Here is a 21639-nt window from a genome sequence, read left to right as displayed (position 1 = left end):
AAAGCCTCCCACCTTTGCATTAACCAAGATGTCAGCTGAAGATGATATCGAAGCTTTCCTGGAAGCCTTTGAAAGAACCGCGGAGGCGGCCAAGTGGCCTAAAGAGCAATGGCCTTTTATATTGGGACCCTATTTAGTTGGAGAAGCCCAGGCTGCATTGAAAGCTTTAGGTAGAGAGGAAGCAGCATCCTATGAGTCTCTAAAGGCTGCTATATTGGACAGATACCAAATCACCCCAGAAACACAAAGGCAGAAGTTCCGAGCTGTGGTTTATCAGCCTACTGAACGGCCCAGGACATTAGTGACCAAATTAAAGGATCTGGCCTCCCGGTGGCTGTTGCCAGGGTCTCCCGGGGAGCAGAGGATAGTAGATGAAGTAGTCTTGGAACAGTTGTTGACAATTCTTCCTCCCCGTATAAGACACTGGATCTCTTGTTGGAAGCCCAGAACACTTAAAGAGGCCACAGAGTATTTAGAAAATGTGGTGGCCGCGGATCAGCGAAACAACCCTAAAGACGGGGGCAAGGCAGGAGGGACAGGGAAAGAGGTGCCAACGAACAAGGGCACAGAGGTGTCAGGTCGAGGAAAATACAAGGTTGGGTTGCCCTCACGACCTGGAGGTTCAGTGAGTGGTGGTCGTTATACTCCAGGGGAAGGTCGAGCCCGTCCTTCGGGAGCGGAAGGAGGGCGTGGGAGAGACTTTATTCCACCTGTTCCCCCTGTGAATATTGGGAGCAATAGAGGGCCATGTTACACATGTGGCCAGTGGGGCCATTTCCGTAAGGAATGCCCCCTTATGGAGTGCGATTTAGGTTGGGGTGAGTCTCTGAATGTCACAACAGTGAACAAGCCCTTTAAGCCCCCTGCTTTATTGGTAGAAGTTTGGTTAGATGAAGGTCCTAGGCAAGCTTTATTAGATAGTGGCAGCTCGGTTTCAATGATTAGGGCGGAGTTGGTGCCTCCAGGGATTCCTGTCCATCGTTGGACCCGAGTAGCTTGTTTCCATGGTCATTTGGAGACGTGTCCTATTCGATGGATGACGGTGAACTATTTAGGGAGGGCACAAGCTTTAGAGTTAGCACAGGTGCAGACCTTACCATATGACCTTTTGTTGGGCCGGGATGCTCCAGCATTTAAACAGTTGATGCAGAAGGCCTTACGGCACACTCAAGCTGAAGCCTACCCGGTAGTTGAAGATGATCCTGGAGAGGGAACCTCAAAGGAACATGCAGAGTTACCTGAGAAGACAACGCCAGTGGAGGATGACAGCGACGGGGAAGAAGGAAAGGATGAAGAAGAGGATGAAGGAGAGAGTGAGAGAGGGCTCGACTCGGGGAAGGCTGACGTGCAACAGACATGGTCCCAAGACCCAGACTTCGTAGAGGCCCAAGGAACTGATCCAGCATTAGAGGATCTACGGCAAGCTGTGTCTGTATGGGAAGGACAGGTAAGGGATCCCCGAAGAGCCCAGAGATATCCCCGGGTAGTTGTAGAGAAAGGGGTGTGGTATAGACTACAAAAAGATAGAGGCGAAGAAAGGCAACAGTTACTAGTCCCAGTGGCCTATCGGAGAGAAGTTTTGGGGAGCGCCCATGAGCATGAGTGGGCGGGGCATCAAGGGTCTAGAGGGACGTTACTCAGGGTTTTACAATGCTTCTTTTGGACAGCGGTAGCAGAGGATGTCCGCAGATACTGTCGTACGTGCGAGGTATGTCAGAGAACAGCCAAAGGGGGAGTACCTAAGGCTCCGTTATATCCACTTCCCATCATTAAAGTCCCATTCGAACGGATTGCCATGGATTTTGTAGGTCCCCTGCCACGGACACCCCGGGGTAATCGATACCTGTTAGTCATGGTAGATTATGCCACCAGATACCCGGAAGCAGTGGCTTTGCGAAGTATGCGGAGTGCCGGGGTAGCTCAGGCTCTGATGCGACTGTTTGCACAAGTGGGCCTACCAAAAGAACTGTTGACTGATCGAGGGTCACCTTTCACGGCCCAATTGATGAAGCGGGTATGTCAAACTTTGGGAATCCGACAGATTTTTACAGCTGTTCACCACCCCCAGACGGATGGGTTGGTGGAGCGGATGAATGGAACGATTAAAGGAATGCTCCGACGGTTAGCATATAGTCGTGCTGGTAATTGGGATCTGTACTTAGACCCTTTACTGTTTGCTATTAGGGAAACTCCTCAGGCTTCATTAGGATTTTCACCATTTGAGCTTTTGTATGGACGTAAGCCTCGGGGTATATTGGAACTGGTGGGTGATCAATGGGCTCCTGATCCTGGACCCCCCGGTCAGCGTCCAAAGGAGTATGTACAGCAATTACAGCAACGGCTGCAGGAAATAAGAACACACGCAACCGAAAATCTACACCGGGCTCAAGAGAAGCAGAAAAAGAGATACGATGAAGGCACTAAAGTAAGAACATTTGAAGTAGGGGAGGACGTGTTAGTTCATCGTGAAAGCTTGGGGACCCACGTGGGAGATCAGTGGAGAGGTCCGTATCGTGTCACTAAAGTGTTGGGCCCCGTGACATTTGAGGTGCAGTGTGGCGAACACAGACGGGCTCGTAGACCACTGCATGTGAATAGCTTAAAACCATGGTATACCAGGGAAGATGGGCAAGTCAATTTAGCATGCCAACCCGGGGAGTTACCAGATGGCACCAGCCCCTGGGCGGGTGGGGAGAGCACAAATCCTAATATAGATTCGTCTTTGAATGAGCAACAAGTGCAAGAAGCTAGAGAGGTAGTGCAAAACTGGAAAGAAGTGTTCAGCTCATTACCCGGGAGAACACATCTAGCGGTCCATCGAATTCGGACACCGGAAGGGGTAACAGTTCGAGCTCCATGGAGGCCTATACCTCGCAAGCGTTGGCCAGTAGTGCAGTCTGAGGTAGAAGATATGCTCAAAATGGGGATAATTGAGCCCTCGCAAAGCGCTTGGCGGAGTCCTATAGTATTAGTGCCGAAACCGGACGGTAGCACTCGTTTCTGTGTGGATTTCAGAGAAGTTAATCAGGTGGCCCAGTTTGATGCCTATCCTATGCCATGGGCTGACATGCTAATTGAACAACTGGGAGAGGCCAGGTATCTGTCAGCACTGGATCTCACGAAAGGCTACTGGCAGGTACCCGTGGCTCCAGAAGACCAAGAAAAGACAGCATTTGCCACTCCGCAGGGCCTCTTTCAATTTCGAGTAATGCCTTTTGGCCTCCATGGAGCAGCAGCAACATTTCAGAGATTAGTAGATCGAGCCTTGGCCAACTGTGAAGGGTTCGCTTCAGCCTATATTGATGATATTTTAATATGCAGCCCAGATTGGCCGACTCATTTAGAACATCTATCCCGAGTCTTCGAAGCCTTGAAACAAGCCGGGCTACATGCAAATCCTAAGAAAAGCCGTATTGGCTTTCAAGAGTTGCAGTATCTAGGATACATTGTAGGTAAGGGCCTATTGAAGCCAGTTCCAGAGAAAGTCACAAAGATTCAACAACTACCCCGTCCCACGACGAAGAAACATCTGAAACGCTTTCTAGGGATGATAGGCTACTATGGGAAATTTATTCCTAATTTCTCTACAAAGGCCAGTTCCCTGACAGATAGCCTACGTAAAGGACAGCCTAATACCATAGAGTGGACAACAGAAAAGCGACAAGCATTTGAGGACCTGCGGAAACAATTAGCTCAGGCCACTCCTCTGCACAATCCTGACTTCAAGAAACCTTTCATAGTACAAACAGATGCCTCCGGTTCGGGAATCGGGGCTGTCTTGGCTCAGGAGAGGCAAGGACAAGAGGAACCTATATTGTTTCTTAGTAGGAAATTATCCCCCGCCGAACGAAAATATTCAGCCATTGAACGTGAAGCTTTGGCCATCAAGTGGGCTGTAGGGGCTTTGCAGTATTACCTGTCTGGGAATTCTTTTCGTCTGGTGACTGACCATGAGCCATTACTCTGGCTAGCCCGAGTGAAAGATCAGAATCCCCGGTTATTGAGATGGTATTTGTCCTTGTTACCTTTTGATTTCACAATATGTCATCGGTCGGGGAAAAGTAATGTCAATGCAGACTATCTCTCTAGAGTGTTTGAGGACGATGACCCGCTCAACTTACCTGAGGGGGGGGTGATGTCGGGAATGGCCCGACTTGCAGCCAAAGATCCTCTCCCCACAGGCAGACTAGCAGTCTCTCGGGAACAGGGGGCAGCGGCCACAGACCCATACGCGGGAGAGACAAAGGAGGAAAGTGAACAGAAAGGAAACGAAGAACGCCGACAGACTGGTCGCGCCCGGCTCAAAGTGAGGGCAGAACAGATAATGAAGAACAGGTGTACCCGGAAGAACTGGTGGGAGGTTCTTGAGGGCTCGGGAGGTGGGGACGAGGAGAGGAAGGATATTTAAATGGGGCAGTCGGCGTCTGTGAGGAGGCGGGGTTCAGCATAGTGAGGAAACTATTCTGAACCCAGGAGTCGTGAATGCAAGTCATTCAACAGGACTCCGTTCTGAGACGCTGCCTATCCTGAGAACTATCTTTCCTGGCCTGGTCTTCAGCTCCCGACATCGTGGCGGAGAAGGAACAAGAAACCCCGGACCCTGACAAAAAGCCTGACAGGGCAGCAGAGAATGCCTCTTCTTCAATGCCCCTTCTTCCCCTTCAACCTCTTTCCTGTAATAATACAGACGCTTAATGTTTAAAATTTTAATAGATTAGATTAGATTAGATTAGATTAGATTAGATTAGATTAGATTAGATTAGATTAGATTAGATTAGATTAGATTAGATTAGATTAGATTAGACCGCTGCTCCCAGGCCAAGCTGGCTCACAGCAGTTTACAAGTAAATCACCAATAAAACAGTAAATAAAACAATACAATCCCTGGGCATAATAAAAAAACCCTCCCAGTTTACCAGCTCAGAACATACCAGTATGACCCCCCCCCCACACACACACACACACGATTACAATTCTCAGGAAGGTATTCAGGAAGGCACACCTCCGGCTCTTGATGTTCTGGGGCATTCTGAAGAGGGAACCCTGTCAGGATCCTAAGAAAACAGCCTGCAATAGAATCTTTCTTTAAGACAAAATCACAATGACTCCATTTAGTCCAAAGGCAGTACAGTCTGCAGCAGAGCATGTTTCTTCAGGAGTTACACGGAGCAGAGAAATTGGCAAAGGGGTGGGGGTGGGGGAACAGGGTTTATATCTACTAGGGATGACTCCCCTAACAAAACACAAGAAGACCAGTTCCCATATGCTGCCTCTTTGATCTAACAGGATACGAACACCATACACTGAATGTCCGGGTTCCCAAGTATCAATCCAGCTGCAAGGACAGCTGGAGCTGGGAAACTTCACACTTCCAAGGGCAAAGATAAGCATAACACTAGGTGGGGAGCTTCAAAGGGATGCCTGAAGGCAGCAACAGAACACAGGGATCAAATAACCAAGCAGGGAAGGAAGAGTGAATTAAACCATAATACTCGAGCTCCTGGAGAAAACGGGAGATGGCATGACAGACCCAAGGTCTTCCACAGCCTCTCAACCAAATGCCCAGTGGAAGAGCTCTATCTTGCAGGCCCTGCAGAACTGTGACAGATCCATCACGACTCTCAGCTCTTCTAGGAGTTCATTCCAGCAGGCTGAGGCCAGAACCAAAAAGGCCCTGCCCCTGAGAAGGCCCTGCAATAAAGCTGCAAAAAAGTCAGAAAAACTTGATTTGGGAGCATTCCTATCATAATATCATATTAAGAAGTCCTAGACATTAAACCTCTATGTTAGCACTACAGCACAAAAATGGGGTCTTTCTATCAGTTAATATTTAGCACTTTTTAAGTTGTTGTTGTTAGGTGCGAAGTCGTGTCCGACCGATCGCGACCCCATGGACAATGATCCTCCAGGCCTTCCTGACCTCTACCATTCCTCAAAGTCCATTTAAGTTTGCACCGACTGCTTCAGTGACTCCATCCAGCCACCTCATTCTCTGTCGTCCCCTTCTTCTTTTGCCCTCAATCGCTCCCAGCATTAGGCTCTTCTCTAGGGAGTCCTTCTTTCTCATGAGGTGGCCAAAGTATTTGAGTTTCATCTTCAGGATCTGGCCTTCTAAGGAGCAGGCAGGGCTGATCTCCTCTAGGACTGACCGGTTTGTTCGCCTTGCAGTCCAAGGGACTCACAAGAGTCTTCTCCAGCATCAGAGTTCAAAAGCCTCAATTCTTTGACGCTCGGCCTTCCTTATGGTCCAACTTTCACAGCCATACATTGCAACTGGGAAGACCATAGCCTTGACTAAACGCACTTTCGTTGGCAGGGTGATGTCTCTGCTTTTTAGGATGCTGTCTAGATTTGCCATAGCTTTCCTCCCCTGGAGCAAGCGTCTTTTAATTTCTTTGCTGCAGTCCCATCTGCAGTGATTTTGGGGCCCAGGAAAATAAAATCTCACTACCTCCATTTCTTCCCCATCTATTTGACAGGAACTGTGAAGGCCGGATGCCATGATCTTCATTTTCTTTCGTTTCAAGCTATCTTTTGCCCTCTCCTCCTTCACCCGCATCAAAAGGCTCTTTAGTTCCTCTTCACTTTCTGCCATTAGAGTGGTATCATTTGCATATCTGAGGTTGTTGATATTTCTCCCTGCAATCTTGATCCCAATTTGTGACTCATCTAACCCCACCTTTCTCATGATGTGCTCTGCATACAAGTTAAATAGGCAAGGCAACAGTATACAGCCTTGCCGAACTCCTTTCTCAATTTTGAACCAATCAGTGATTCCATGCCCGGTTCTCACTGTTGCTTCTTGACCTGCATATAGTACCAAAGCCTTAAAATATGTTTTAAAGGCAGGGATATTTTAAAAGCAGTTTGGAGCTTCATTGGGCAGTCAGTATATGTACCAACAGGCTACCTAGAGCACATAATTGGAATAGTTCATTTTCTGTACATAGATTTCTTCCTTTAAATGGAGGCATTTTCCATTTCAGTCCTTATCTTCTAATGTCTGTAGCCGGGCGACTATGGTTCAGCTTTGCACTCTCAAAAAATGTCCTACCATAACAGCTACAGTCCACTAAACTATTCAAGCTGTCAGCCAAGAGAGTGGGAGAGACGGGTGCATGAGGGCCGTTTTGTCTTGGCAGCTGGTCTCATGCTGGCAAAGTCGAAGGTGCTGAAAGTCAGGAACAAGCTGCGCTGAATAATAAGGCCAATCTTTGTTGGTTATATGCCTCATTAACTGAAGTACTAAAAATACAAATATCTGACACCGAGCAAGTATATCAGATTCACTATTTCCTGTTTCAGACACTGGGGTTTGGCTTTTGTCAGAAATCTTGAAAACTAACCCCAGAATTGGAAGGATTAAAAAAAAAAAACCTGAAGTATTATAGAACGTTTATTTGCTTGGTTATTTTTCTTACTGATTTCAGTGGAACTTATTTCTGTAATCTATTGTTCTTAGAACTGCAGAAGAGCCACAGAGCAGTTCCAGAATTCCCCTCCAGCTTCAATGTTATTACCCCAAGGTACGGTAAGTGATAGCATTTGCTATCTTTGCTCACTTGAGGCTAGTTTTTTGTTGCACAGGAAGTAGCATACAGGGACAGGAACAGGACACATTAACTACAGCTAACTAACCTTCACTTAGGGTTGCCAGCTCCAGGCTAGAGAAAACCTGGAGATTTTAGGGGTGGGGCCTACAGAGGGCAGGGTTTGGGCACTGGGATATTATTGGGCAGTGGGATATATCCAGACTGCCTCTTTCTCATTATGTTCCTTCTATTTTCTTGAGGGGAACTGATTTCTGTTGCCTGGAGATAAGCTGTAATTTCAGGGTACCCCTGGTCCCACCTGCAGGCTGGCATCCCTCCCTTCACCAAAGACACAGAATATATGCAGAATTTGTCTCCCCAAATTTTCACCAAAGCTGATACTTTTGAGAGTTCCACAGAGAAGCCAATAATCAAGTCAAACAACAAATTATACAATAAGGTAAACATAATTATCAAGTCAAGCAAAAACTGGCAGCACCATTTTCTAACCAAACTAGATTTTTAAAAAAAGAGTTGGGTCCAGGTTTCCCAGACCTCACTTGGGTCGTGAGTGAGTGAGTGAGTGAGTGAGTGAGTGAGTGAGTTTCTTTTGGAATCAGATGCCAGAACAGGGCAAAAAGCTCCCACCTTCTCCTACAGCTGTTTTCCACGCAGAAACAGTGCTGGTAAATTATTTCCATGCACAGAATACTCCACATAAAGCAGCAAAAACAAGGAAATAATTCCTCCCCCAGAGCTGTTTTGGCATGGGGAAACAGCCGGGGGCAAGAGCCCTTCCCTCATTCATGTCCCAAACAAGATCTGCCTTATTTTTCAATAGCCAGTCCCCACAGCTGCTGGGTGGCTGCAGAGAATCTACTATCAACGTTCTAAAAAACAGAATGTCTAGTTTGACCCTCTAACTGGCAGAACCCAGCATCTGTGCAAACTGGTTAACTTGTGCACCACTATTTAGAGAAATAGAGCTCCTGCACTGTTTGGCAAAATGAGCTGGTCAGGCATGTCATTCCTCAGATAGCTTCATAATGCACAGTAAATGCTGCTTGATCTGAGACATGTGTTGTCAAGCTATACAGTCTGGCAGCATTTTACCACTAAGGACAACATGGGTCAAGCAGAAACTAAATTAAGAACAAAAGCATTTCTCAGTCTTGAGCTCAACTGAAAACAAAAACTTCTGTCTTTAGCCAGCAGAGCAATGAGAACACACTGCCTTTGCAGACAAGCCATCTTGAAGCTGCCAACACAGCCTGTTTTCCATACTCACTCCATTTTTAGGTTCAGACTCCAACACTGCTAGGTTGTTCTCCAAGACAGCAGGATGGGTCAGTAGCTTCATGAGTACTTTGCCAGCCAACAGTGTAGGGCAATCAGAAAACACTATCCTAATGCTGTTATACTGAAGATGGGGTGTTTTTCCCCTTGATCCTGCTGCACCTGTGTTGAGCGAGTCCCCCTTTCCTGTTGCCTCATGTCACAGTGCTATTACTTTTTTTGCCTCTCTCTGTGTTACAGACAAATTATTGTTATCCAGGGTAAAAGCTTCTTCGCATCCTTGCAGTTCCAAGGACTTTACTCTTTGGGACTCACAACCGTAAAAGCAGCATTAATTACTATTTTCTTTAACTGAAACATCCATCATTTCTGTACTTATTGCCAACCAAACAATTCATCTTACGATGGCAGGCAGGCAGCCAAACAGGAACAAAGGTGTACCTGGGCTGCTAGAAAGCATCAAACACATCTGCAGCGCCCCAGGAGCAAGTGTTTTAGACACTAAAGAGTCAATGACTCTCTGACTAGCAATACCAGGGGAATTTCCACATGGAGGGGTAAAATGCTAGTGGCTTCCTGCTGGCAAACACAGGATGGTAAATCTTGCATTTGCAACCTTCCTCACAGGGAAACCCCTCCTTCATTTTCCCTCTGCCCCATAGCAGCTTTTTGCCTCCTGATGAGACTACAAGACCCATTATGCACGGGGGTTTTAGCGCACATTCGGGGTGGAATGGCGGCGACTAAAATCACGGATAACGCACGGAGCCGGCTGCAACCGGCTGCAGCTTCGGTGCATGCCGCCGAAAAAGCCGAGTCAGTGAAACGCGGAAGAAAGCGCAGCTTCCGGGTGAGCGGGGCGCAACCAGAAGCGGCGCCCGGATCGGCGCGTGCATAATCGGTTACTCTGGGTTTTGCCGCCGTCGCGCCCCGCCCCGTGCATAACCGGTATGCGTCGCGTCTTCCCCCTCCGCGTTTTCCACGTGACCCGAAATCGCCGTTTCGGCGGCCGTGCATAATGGGCCCAAGGGAAAACAAGGCAAATTTCTCCCTCCTCTCCTTGGCTTGTCAATCACAGCAAGCCACCAATCACAGCACAGAAGTTCTCTCGTGGACTGAAACTTTCTCCCCCCCCCCCCAGCCCTGAATTTAATTTTTTTTAAAGGCACTTCCACGTTGCTATGTGGTAATGCCACAACACAAATGCATCTTTAATAGAAATCAAAACTGCCCCGTTACTATGGAGAAACACCAGAATGATACAGCATTCCTGCCCTTTTTGGGATTTGTATATTTTTTTTGCACTTTATTTCCGTCTGGGTGGATTTCTGAGACATTGCACATTGTCCCTGGAGCCCAAAAAGACATTTAAGCTAGTGGTGGGCTTAAAAACAAGCTGCTCAAACCCCTGTAGGATAGGAAGATCACTCCCCCCCCCTTCCAAGCTCATTTCCTCATTTCCTACCTCCAGAAAACAGAAACGGGGCTGTGTTTTGACTGCCTGATCCCAAGAAGACCATGGACACTTTTAAGATGATTTTATTTCACCATGGATAATGTAGGTCTGCTGCAACATGGACCACACCATTTTAAAAAAAAATTAAAAATACTAAAAGCAGGAAATAGGGAGGAGAGGGGAGGAGCAAGGGTGGGACAAAGCTGCTGAGACTATTGTGTGTTTCCCCCTCCATATGGTCTTATCCCTGGTTGTTCACTGGTGGCTCTCCAGTGATTTGCATGATTTAGGGTGGTAAATCCAGTTTTCTAGATTTACCGCATCGCACTTTTAAAAAGGCCAAATTGCAACCCAGCTAATGGACAGCCTCGGGATGTAGGCGACGTCATGTGGAGGGGCTGAATATGCCGCCAACATTCAGCTACATTTTGCACACACAGAAATGCCCCAGGATAACCCCACTCTTCACCATTTCCTTTGCCTAAGAAACCACAGTATCTCCTTGTCTTTACAAAAGGAAAGCTTCCCTGGCACATGTTCTCACAGGTCCACAGCTGGCACAAGATGAAAGAGAAAGGGTTCTGGTACAAAAGGGAAGGTGAAGAAGTTAATTCAAGAGAGAAATAATTAAAAGTTGCTTGAGGAAAAGTATTGCTTTCTGTTAGAACTCAGGTATAATGGAAACAGTTCATCTAAAAGGCAGTATCCAGCCACAAGAGCCAAGAAACAGACAAAGAGACATATTCAAATGCCAAAGAGTGCAGTGGCAGTAGTTAAGCACATTAGCAAGAATGTATGCTATGAACTAGGATTTCCTCTTGACCATCAGCTTCTAAGGCAGCCTCTGGATAACTTTTATGCCTCATGCCACATTTGGGGATAATAATGGCACACCTTTCAGAGCTGCTAAGGGTTTTACTGAAATAATGGAAATAATAGAGCACTCTAAACAACATTATTCTTATACATCTCCTATGGTTTCCATTTTTGTGACATCCATGAATCTTCAGTAGAATACATTAAACACACACAAAGGACTCCATGATTTCCCACTCAACTTTCAGTTACTGTACATTAATATCTTGCTTGCTTTAAATTCACTTTGTGCCTTTTACATTTCTGTCCTCCTCTGTGTGTATTTTCCCACAAGTTCTGCACACAATTTCTGCTTATCTGTATTGTTCTACTTGATAAAAGAAGGGGGGGAAATCTCAACCGAGTCAAGTTTCTGGGTCCATTATCTTTCAAACCACCTTTCTCTTGAGGTCATCTTTGTACATGGGCTGAAGGCAGGAAGGAGACTGGAAGAAGAATCCAGTGTGTCCATTCAGAAGTCAAGCAAATCTGCATGTGCTGGGGGAGGCACCAGATTCAGTCCCTGATGACAGTCACAGTGAAGAGAACTTGCTTCTCTACCATTATTGCATTTTCCCCTACGTTTGTAATACCATTATCTGCATTGACATGTAATGTCTAATATTTTATAAATTGTTTCAGATTTCTGTAACTTTAGTCCCGTTAGGTTGATTATTAAACCTTATTGATTATAATCTACCTTGAAAGTAAGTGAGAAAGGAAAACAATAAACAAACAGTTTCCATAAGGAGAGTTATAGGAACTTTCTGGCTCTGTGATCAGTTTACTAAGCACTTGGCAAATAAAATCACTTGTATCTACTCCAGTTTGGATCCCACATTAATCAGTGAAACAGATTGCCAGATTAGAATGGATATCTTTGTTTGTGTAGAGCACTGGATTGAGTGTTGATGTCTCAACACCAAATGTTCAGGGGTGGGGTGGAGGGGGTGAATGACTCTCCAGATCTGTTTCACAGGATTTGACCTAGACTAGAGACTGAAACCAACTTGATCACTTTAGTAGATGACCTATGCCACACCTTTGATTGGGAATAAATTCCTGTTAGTACTACCTGGCTGTCCAGCAATTTACAGGCAGATCAGCCTGTAGGTCCTATTCCAGCCTACTTTTCAAATACTGTTTACGCACTGGGAACTTCTCTGCCCCAGCTCCCGTGCAGAAACACAAATTGAGAGCGGATGAGGTGCACTGGGCCAAATGCTCCCCCATGTGGGTGCAGGAAAAGCTGGGGCAACCTGCCACGACTAAATCTCCAGCCTGCAGCCTGGCATGAAACCTCCAGTGTGTAAGCGGTCAAAGTGTCCAGGCACCAATGGCAGTCCAAGGTCTCCATCTGTCACATGCTACCCATATGACTTCCCAGTGCCCAGAGGGGCTTTTCTCTACCTCTCTCAGTTCAACCTGGCCTTTGTAGGAACTGCCCACTGAGAGAACCAGGGCTTCCAGGCTCCCTTGCCTGTGTTGCCATTCTAAGGCCACACCTCACACCTACATTTTCTGCTCCCAGCAATTGGTTACCACAAGGACAGCTTACTATGTATCCACACCACTAGAAGAGTAGCCACTTGCCAACTTACTCCCCCTCCCTTTTCTCTGGCAGTCCTTTTAAAACAGCATGTCTGAAACTATGGAGTTCTGTGTGGTTTGAAGAACCAATGCCAGCATTAAAATGTATACATTTATTAAAAAGAAAATGCCTACCTGCTTATTCTCAACACAGCAACATATTGAGCAAGGAATCCAAAAGAAAAGTATAAAATTTAATTCCTCTGTCCTTCCCTCTGGACATGCCATAACGTTAATCTAACACTAGCTCATTAGCATACAAAGTCACCATGGTTCTAAAACGTTTCCATTACCTTGGAACCTCTGCTCAGGCCTGCACATGGCAACAGCTGCCTCCAGAAGACCACAGGTGAGGATTCTGTCTGTCTTGAAAGAACCAGCCCAAAAGAGATCTTTTCATGCCCAGTTGTTTTGTCATCTCTCTTTTCCTTTCCACTGGCCTGTAAGCTGTTCCTGGAGTATTTCCCCTGAAGTCTCTCTTGCACCTTATATCTTCCAAATTCATTCCCTGCTGGGTGTCACCTTTCTAGCTGGAAGAGTGTGTGTGAGAGAAACTTGACCATCTCACTGTATCAATCCAGGACTACCATTTGCATTTCTAAAGTCTTGGAAGAAGCAACTGACTTCCCCTCCTCCTACCTATACTCTGCCAAGAGAAAGAGAATTAAAAAAAAAAACCCTCAAAGTGAAAATTTCGCTCAGTTCAAATCTTCAAAGAAAAATACATTTATCCACAGTATCCTTCTGGCAAGGACATAACTAAGAGAAATGGTGTCACAATTGTCCTGGTCTTTTCAGGAAAGTAGATTCCAGAAGGTCTCCAGCCAAAGCCAGTGCCTAAAAGCTGTGGCCAAGTGGCTAGGAGAAAATGCACAGAAACTGAATCCGGACAATACACAGGTTATCCTGATCAGTAAGTCATAGGAGGGAGACTTACTTCCATTGTTAAATTAGGTCCACCTTTATGTTACCGACTGCTAAATCCAGCTCTATCTAAGTAACAGTTGTTTACAGTGCAAAATCTGACACCAATGGCATCTTTGAGACCAACATAGTTTTATTCCAGGTGTGAGCTTTCTTATGCACACTTTCTCAGACTTCTTTTCACAACTGAAAGTATCTGCCATTACTCACTAATATTTTTATTCCCCTTATGTTTTTGTGAATAGGAATTGAACTCAGCTTGTTCTTGTAGCGAGACATTTGATTATCCTGCTTATTTGTTGGATACTAATTTCCTGCTAATTTACCCTCTCCTTATATATGTACTCTAATAATTTCTATTTCATTGTTTGAGAAAGTACACATGCACATGAAAGCTCACACCTTGAATAAAACATTATTGGTCTTAAAGGTGCCACTGGACTCAAATTTTGTTCTGCTACTTCAGATCAACATGGCTACCCACCTGAAATAGTAGCATTTTACTAAGTAGATATGACCCATAGTTTTCTCCATGTTTTGGGATTGCTGATCGGGTTGCACTCGTCCATGTGATCTTAAATTCTGAAGTCTTTCAAGGTTCCATTTTGTTTACAATGCTATTTAACATTTTCATTAAATTGCTTGGGGAGGTTGGCTGGAGACTTGAGTATGAACCAAGGAACTCTTCAAAGAACACCTGATAGCCTGCGACAACAAACTAGCTTGGGCATTAGTGTTATCCATAATCAGATAGCAAGCAGTTCCACTCTCTCTGTCCTTTCTATCTAATCCAGAGGAGACTTTTGAGACCCTAAACTGGTTTTGAGTTCAGTGAAATACTATTACAGTAAGAAAACTGAAATTTAAGTACCATCTCCATTGATTTTCAATAGGATACTGTTCACACTTTACTGTTTCTTTCTAAGTGGGGCTGTTCTTGGTCTTTTTATTGGGGTATATTAGCTCTAATTTCGTTATCTTCTGGTTTTAGCTTTGAAATAGTTTTCTAAAAATATTTCCAACTGCTTGAGGCTTTGGGAAAAGGTGTAGTATACATATTTAAATAAGTAAATTAGAACTGAATACAGAACATAGAACTAGCACGTGGAATGTTTACAGCAACATGGAGAGAAAGCCTTGTTCCCTTTCTGTATCAGGATTTAAAGACAGTTTTGCCCATCCCAAAATAGAAGGGGCCAAACCAAGAAACTCTTCAAAGAACACCTGATATGACAGCCTGCAGCAACAAACAGACTTCTGAATGAGATTAACATGATTTGGTTTCTCTAATCACAATTACCTGTAATCTCAAAGCAATATAATGCTATTAACAAAACCCTGAGAAACACAATGAAGCACCTGGAGGAAGGCTCTATTCTTGCCAAAGAATTTTGTTTAAACAAATGCAGGTCAATGCAGAAAGAGAACGATTTAAAAGCACTTTTTAAAACCCTGCTTACTTCACTGGATTCCTATTAGTCAAACAAACTCTTAGCCAACAGCTTTTGTGACAATATTTTTTTAAGTACCCTTTCAAAAATAAAATTATACTGGAGCATAGCAGGTGCTTTAAATATGAGTGGAGAATTTATACAACCAACATTTTCTTTACATCTACAGAGGCCCACATTTGGGAGAACAGATTTGAGTTCCATGTAAAGTAGAAGAACCATACTGGTTTAGAGCTATTGGATTTTTAACCTGTTTTGTACAACATATTCATTTGAATGTAGGCTCAAAAGTTTTTAAATGTTTGAATGGACAAGCAGATCAAGTCTATGTAGGAACTACATACTAGACAGATTCACAGACGAAAGGTCCATAAGTGGCTAGGGGCCATGGTGACTGAAGGCAGCATTCATCTAGATACCTATGATAGAAGGTGGTAGCAGTGGGGAAGGATCTTGGCCTCTACACCCAGTTTGTTTGTCCCTGTAGGGCGGTATGCTTGACTAGATACATCACTGGTCTGATTCAACAGGCTTTTCTTATGTGCTTATACCCCATGCTTTCAGTGTAAACCTGTTAGGGAAAATAATGTTGGAATATGCAAGATCAGTAATGTGCATGATTGAAAAGGATATGAAGAATATCCTATAGGGCAGTGGTCCCCAACTTTTTTATCACTGGGGACCGGTCAACGCTTGACAATTTTACTGAGGCGGGGGGGGGGTCTTTTGCCGAGGGATGTTGCCACCGCTGCCTGAGCCCCTGCTCTGCTTGCTGTGCAGAGCCCCAACCATGGAGGCCGCTGAAGAGCACCAAAGGTGAGCTGGTGGCAGAGTGGCATCCCCCAAGGCAGCAGCCAGAGAGTAGGATGAGGAGGAGCCGTGGCCCGGTACCAACTGATTCACGGACCAGTACCGGTCCCTGGACCGGGCATTGGGAACAGCTGCTATAGGGGACACTGGGGAAGATGCATATTTAGCATAGTTAGAATAGGAACTACCTGATGCTTTTCAAATAATCTCCTCCAGTGTCCTGATTTGTTCAATAGCAGATTTCCTGCTCCTTTGTGCTCCTCCCTGTTTGCTTCCAGAACAGACTGAACAAACAAAGAACAAGCAATTAATTAAGACTGTTATCTCCTCATTCTATACAAAGGTTGAGTCCAATGGCACCTTTAAGACCAACAAAGATTTATTCAAAGCATGAGCTCTTGTACGCATGCACACATAAACTCACACCATGAATAAATCTTTGTTGGTCACAAGTGTGTCTCCATACAGAAAATACTTTAATCTACTCTCTCTCAGCGTCAGGCCCCATTTGCAAAAGAGGATAACATATAATACTGATGCATCTTACAAGTTTACTGTAAATATTACTGAAATAAAGTATAGCTTTCTATTGAATGTGCAGAAAGCACAATCTTTTAATGTAATACTTAAATGTTTAAACCTTTTACCCATTATTGAAATAAATTTTGTTGGTTTTGCAGAAACTGGAAGGTACCTCCAGAGCATATTCAGATCCAGCAGAATATTTTAACAGAAATAATACAGCAACATGTTACTGTTATTTAATCTCCTAAATGCTAAAGCCCTTCTTGCCTTTTAGGAAGGGTTCAAATGTTGATTCAAGAAGTTATGATTATTTAATTTAGTTCTCTTTATTATCCAGTCTTCCAGTGCATAAGCTCCAGTCAAAGACAAAGCAAGATTTACTTTGGATTTTGTTTATGGATGACTCCAGAAGACCAGAAGTGCCAAAATGCCACACCCCAACATTGGATAACCCACTCAGCACAAGAAGAGGCACCTGGACTGCAATCCTGTGTACATTTAACTGGGAGTAACCCCCACTGAATATGGCATAGTTTACTTCTGAGAAAATCAGCATGGAATTGCACTGACAGACCCCTTTTTCCAGTGACCTGCTACAAATAATTTATGTATTTTGATACCTAAGTATGCCTGGTGTAGCTCAGCTAACCCACTGATCAGCTTGTTTCTGTAACTGACATGATGAAAATTCCCTTCTGGATTTGTATTAAGTAGGGATGCCAAATTCCTATTGGAAATTCCTGGAGATCTGAGGATGGAGCCTGGGGGGAGGGGTTTGGTGAGGGGAGGGACCTCGGTGGGTTATAATGTCCTAAAGCCCACCTTCCAAAGCAGTCATTTTCTCCAGAGGAACTGCTACCTGTCCTGTAGTCTACAGTTTAGTTGTGAAATCTCTAGACCCCACCTGGAAGTGGGTAAACCTTATTAGAGTTAAGGAGTGTCTGAGGTGATTACAGGTAATACTTCTTCTGCCTTGGGAGATGCTATTTCACTTTCATTTGTTCCCCTAAAAAGTGAAGTTAAAATATTTTAAGTAAATAATGTATCTTCATGCACCATTTTTTATAATCCTAAAGCATCGTCGCGCTTCTTGAGCAATGTACGGGGAAAGAGCCGGATGCTATTGTGAGGGGCAGGAAACCCCTGGGGTCAAGGCCCGGCCCCTCCCGAGCTCTTCCTGCCTTGATGCAGCCCGGAGCAAAGCAATACCGCACCGAAGAGGAGAATGGGGCAGATGGGGACGGGAAAGCGGGGAGGACCTTGCCGGCCCTTTCTGCGTCTCTCCCTCCCGAAGCTGTCACCGGGAAGACGCCCAGCTCTGCGGACGGAGGGAGGGAGGGAGGGAGGGAGGGAGGGAGGCAAGCGGCTTCGCACGCCGCGCGCGACTGAGCCTCACCCAGATAGTCGTGGCCGGACTGAGAGAGGCGGTCGGCGTTGAGCATCCTCCCAGCGCAGCCAAGCCTTCTCCCCCTCGCCTCCCCGGCGGTCTCCAGGACGCCAGACGCGGTCGCGAAGGAAATAGTTCCCGGGCAGAAACAAACGCCTTTGCAGCTAGGATACCCATCAAAGGAAAAGGAAGGGGATCCAGGATGCACCCGGAAATCGTCGCGTCAAGTGCCCGCGGTTTCAAGGGCATCTTTTCCTTCCAAGGAAGGGCGTTTATTTCCGAGCATCAAAGCTCTATAAATACGAAAGAGAAGTTTTCGGGACCCCCCCCCCCAATCCTCTTAATTTACTCTTTTGACGTGTTGTCATAACAGCAGCCCAATTATCCAAAGGTGTGTCTGCTTCATTTAATAGTAATGGGCACAGATGTATGGCCTGATCCTCCAAGCAGAGCTCTTAACAAGTTGAACATTATGGCATTTATGATCTAGCTTTATATGAGGCTGAGTAGATTTGGAATTTCCAGATGATAAAGCAAACACACATCCTGCGGTGAAGATTTCCAAAGTTCACCAGACCGCTATAAAAGTGGCTACTTTGCTTCTTCATGACCTCCTTCTCATAATTTTGCATAACATACCAGTATACGGTTTCATTGCACAAAACGTGAACAGTGCCTCACTTCTTCCATATTCATATATTATTAGTATAATATGATACATTTGTCACCTAACTAATGAAGAATTTGTGATAAATCGAAGCAGTATAAGGCAAGATCTGACCAAATAAATAAATAAATAAGGAAAGCTGAAAGTAAGACTCACTGAATAAAATGGAATTCATTTATGAGTAAATATGTACAGGAATGCATTGCTAGTTTTTCTATGACACCTATGCATGCTTTCAGATCCCTATACAGGCATCTCAGAATTTGCACAACAGAATAATGGGACAGGGTAAAAGCTGGAACAGTCCTAAACAGGCTAGAATGTTCATTAAGCCAACAAGAGTACCACAAAAGCCAATGGGATGTATTACAGGCACTTGAGAACAATATTTTCAAAATGAAAAAGTTAAACTCTTACCCCTTTATTAACCCATTCCGGGCCAAAATTCCTCTGGAGCAGGCATTAAACAAACAAGAGTACCACAAAAACAGCAGTGTGAATCACAGATACTCAATAAAACTGTTTTGGAAATGAAAAAACGGAACTCTCAACTCTTTATTAACATGTTCCCGGCCAAAATGCCTCTGGAACCCCCTGGAACAGGCACTAAACAAATAATAGTACCGCCCAAAAAAAGTGGGATGTGTTAGACACTCCAGAATAATATTTTGAAACTCTAAATGCAGAAATAGAATGTGCTTACTTGCAGTGTCTCTCCCCAGGATGCCCAAGTACGTGCCAAGCAAGTTGTGTGAGACTTCACGTTCTACGGAGAAGCACTATGCATTTGAAGCCTCTAGTTGGCCCAGGGTTTGTTCTGGCCACACCTGAACCTGTGAGCAACAACTACTCAGCACCTCTTCAGAAACCTCTGCTCAGATTGTAATGCAGCCATTTAACTGTGAAATACTTCTTCTCCTTTCCCCTATTCTGGAGGCATTTTGGCCTGGAGACCATTAATCTGTACACAATATTTATGTGTTTTGCATTCCAAAATATTATTCTGGAGTGCCTTTAATGCATCCCACTTTTTTTAGGGTACTATGGTTTGTTTAATGCCCATTCTGACCTGTTCTGGGGTGTTCCAGAGGTAATTTAGCCCTGAATGGGTTAATAAGTGCATGATATTTCTGCGTTTGGATTTCTAAAATATTGTTCTGGAGTGCCTTAAACATGCCCCAGTGTTTTTTAAGGTACTGTTACTTGTTTAATGCCTGTTCCAGCATGTTCCAGGGTGTTCTAGAGACATTTTTAGACATTTTTCATGTCTAAAATATTGTCCTTGAAGTGTCTGTAATGCAGCTTTTCTCAACTTTTTTGCCGTTGAAAAACCCCTGAAACATTCTTCGGGCTTTGAGAAAACAGAAGTGGTGCAATAGAGCATGATATGGTTGGGAAGCATAGCTGTGTACATGCCCACTTGGGGCCCTCCCCTTCCCACCCCCTCCAGGTCCATCATTGGCCATTTGGGGAGGGGGAGGTGCAACAGCATGACCATATATGGTCATAGCATGATTAATGTTTAATAAATTTAAAATATATATTTAAAAATTAATTAATTCCTACCTGTTCAGGAAATCCTTCCAGGGCTGTCAAGAAACCCCAGTGTTTCACAATACCCTGGCTGAGAATGCCTGCTATAATGCATCCTGCTGTTTTTGTTTGTTTGTTTGTTTGTTTGATTACAGTACAGTTGTTTATTTAATGCCCATTCTAGCGTATTTCAGAGACATCTTTTCCTAGAACAGGTTAATAAAGGTATGAGCATTTCTACTTTTGCATTTCTAAAATATTGTTCTCGAGTGTCTGTACTGCATCTCACTGTTTTTTGTGGTACTGTTGTTTGTTTAATGCCTGTTCCGGTCCTTTCAGAGTTGTTTTAGCTTTTACCCTATCCCCTGGAATTCTAATTTAGCTGTTACAAAACAACAGAGCTTCAATAATTGGATGTCCTTAGGTCTTTCATCATGAAACTACAAACTCTCCCCCAAATATTAGTCTCTTGGTTTTAGAACTCCCATCAGTATCTCTCATTCCAACAGTATATTATAAACAGCTCTTATTATCAGGAACCTGACAGAATTATATTACAACTAAAAAAGAGGTGTGTCTTGCTGCATTTGCACATGTGGAAAAATGCACTTCCAATTAACTTTAGCAATAATTTACAACTGGATCTTCCTGTGAGAAAGTAAATTACCCAACCTGTGTGAAAGAAACAATTTGCCGAAGAAAAAGAGTAATTCTTTTATCAGATGACAAGGCTGGCATGGCATAGTGAATAGAGACTAGGACCTGGGATGACTGGATTCAAATCTCCACTCTGCCATAGAAGCTCATGGGGTGACCTTGTCCCATCATAATCTCTCAGCCTCACTTACCTTACAAGGTTGTTGAGAGCATAAAGCAGCAAAGGGGAGAATGGTGTGAAAAGCAGAATGTAAATAAAATGCATAATCGTATGCAAGATCAATGTTCACATATACATTTAATCTGAAAAATGACATTTTGCCTTTCTTTTATTTTTATTTTCCTTGAGATTTCCCTCCAGTGTTTTTTGGTTCTCGTGATGGTTCCCTCTCCCTCTGTTTTTTCAAAGCAGCTAAAGGGATAAAATCTTCCTTTTGAATGCAAAGCCCATATATGGTTGTAATAATGATAAGTTTCAGCACTACTGGCGCCTGACTGTTAATGACTCAAAAGAAAACTAAATAAAAACAAGATGTTACTTCTGGAGCCTTTCACACACTTTACTTAGCTCATTCCCCATTGGCCTGTTGGAGCCTGAAGTAAGTTACTACAAAATCCCCTGAAGAAATCACCTGTTCTTCTGTAAATGATGAAGGTTATCAGAGTTTCACTTGTTTCAAAAATATGTGAGATTTCAAGATGATTGTGATTTTTTCATAGCCTTGTCTCAAAACAAGGGGAAAATCCAAACCAACAGAGGAACAAGAACATTTCCCCATTAATCTTAGGGTAATACTTTCGTATGCATTCATCCACTACCATCCCTAGACACACAATTAAATGCTGACACTCATTTGTATATTTAAATATACAAATTCATATGTCACTTTTCCTACTGACCACGTGAACTGACAGCAACTTTCTTAAGTTTTTCTTAACTTTAACCTGTGGATCAG

The 21639-nt window shown here is 44.2% G+C and overlaps 1 protein-coding gene across 3 annotated transcripts in view; it reads right to left on the bottom strand.

Moving 5' to 3' along the window:
* The window catches only part of CSTPP1 (centriolar satellite-associated tubulin polyglutamylase complex regulator 1), a 148446-nt gene extending 130404 nt beyond the window's left edge, over positions 1 to 18042 (bottom strand). Inside the window, exons 1-2 of one of the 3 annotated variants that reach the window (XM_077322378.1) lie at positions 17836 to 17987; positions 16103 to 16198 (exon numbers count right to left, since the gene is read on the bottom strand). Coding sequence is in view for 2 of the 3 variants with exons in the window: in XM_077322379.1 (XP_077178494.1) it covers positions 17836 to 17881 (46 nt within the window). In the remaining variant the exon portion in view is untranslated. Of the gene's footprint in view, positions 1 to 16102; positions 16199 to 17835 lie in introns of all 3 variants that reach the window. The other 2 variants (XM_077322379.1, XM_077322377.1) reach the window with 2 other exon arrangements.
* Between the last annotated feature and the right edge of the window lie 3597 nt (positions 18043 to 21639).

The sequence above is a fragment of the Paroedura picta genome, chromosome 2 (genome assembly GCF_049243985.1).
Source record: "Paroedura picta isolate Pp20150507F chromosome 2, Ppicta_v3.0, whole genome shotgun sequence".
Lineage (NCBI taxonomy): Eukaryota > Metazoa > Chordata > Lepidosauria > Squamata > Gekkonidae > Paroedura > Paroedura picta.
This window is presented reverse-complemented; position numbering and strand designations above follow the sequence as displayed.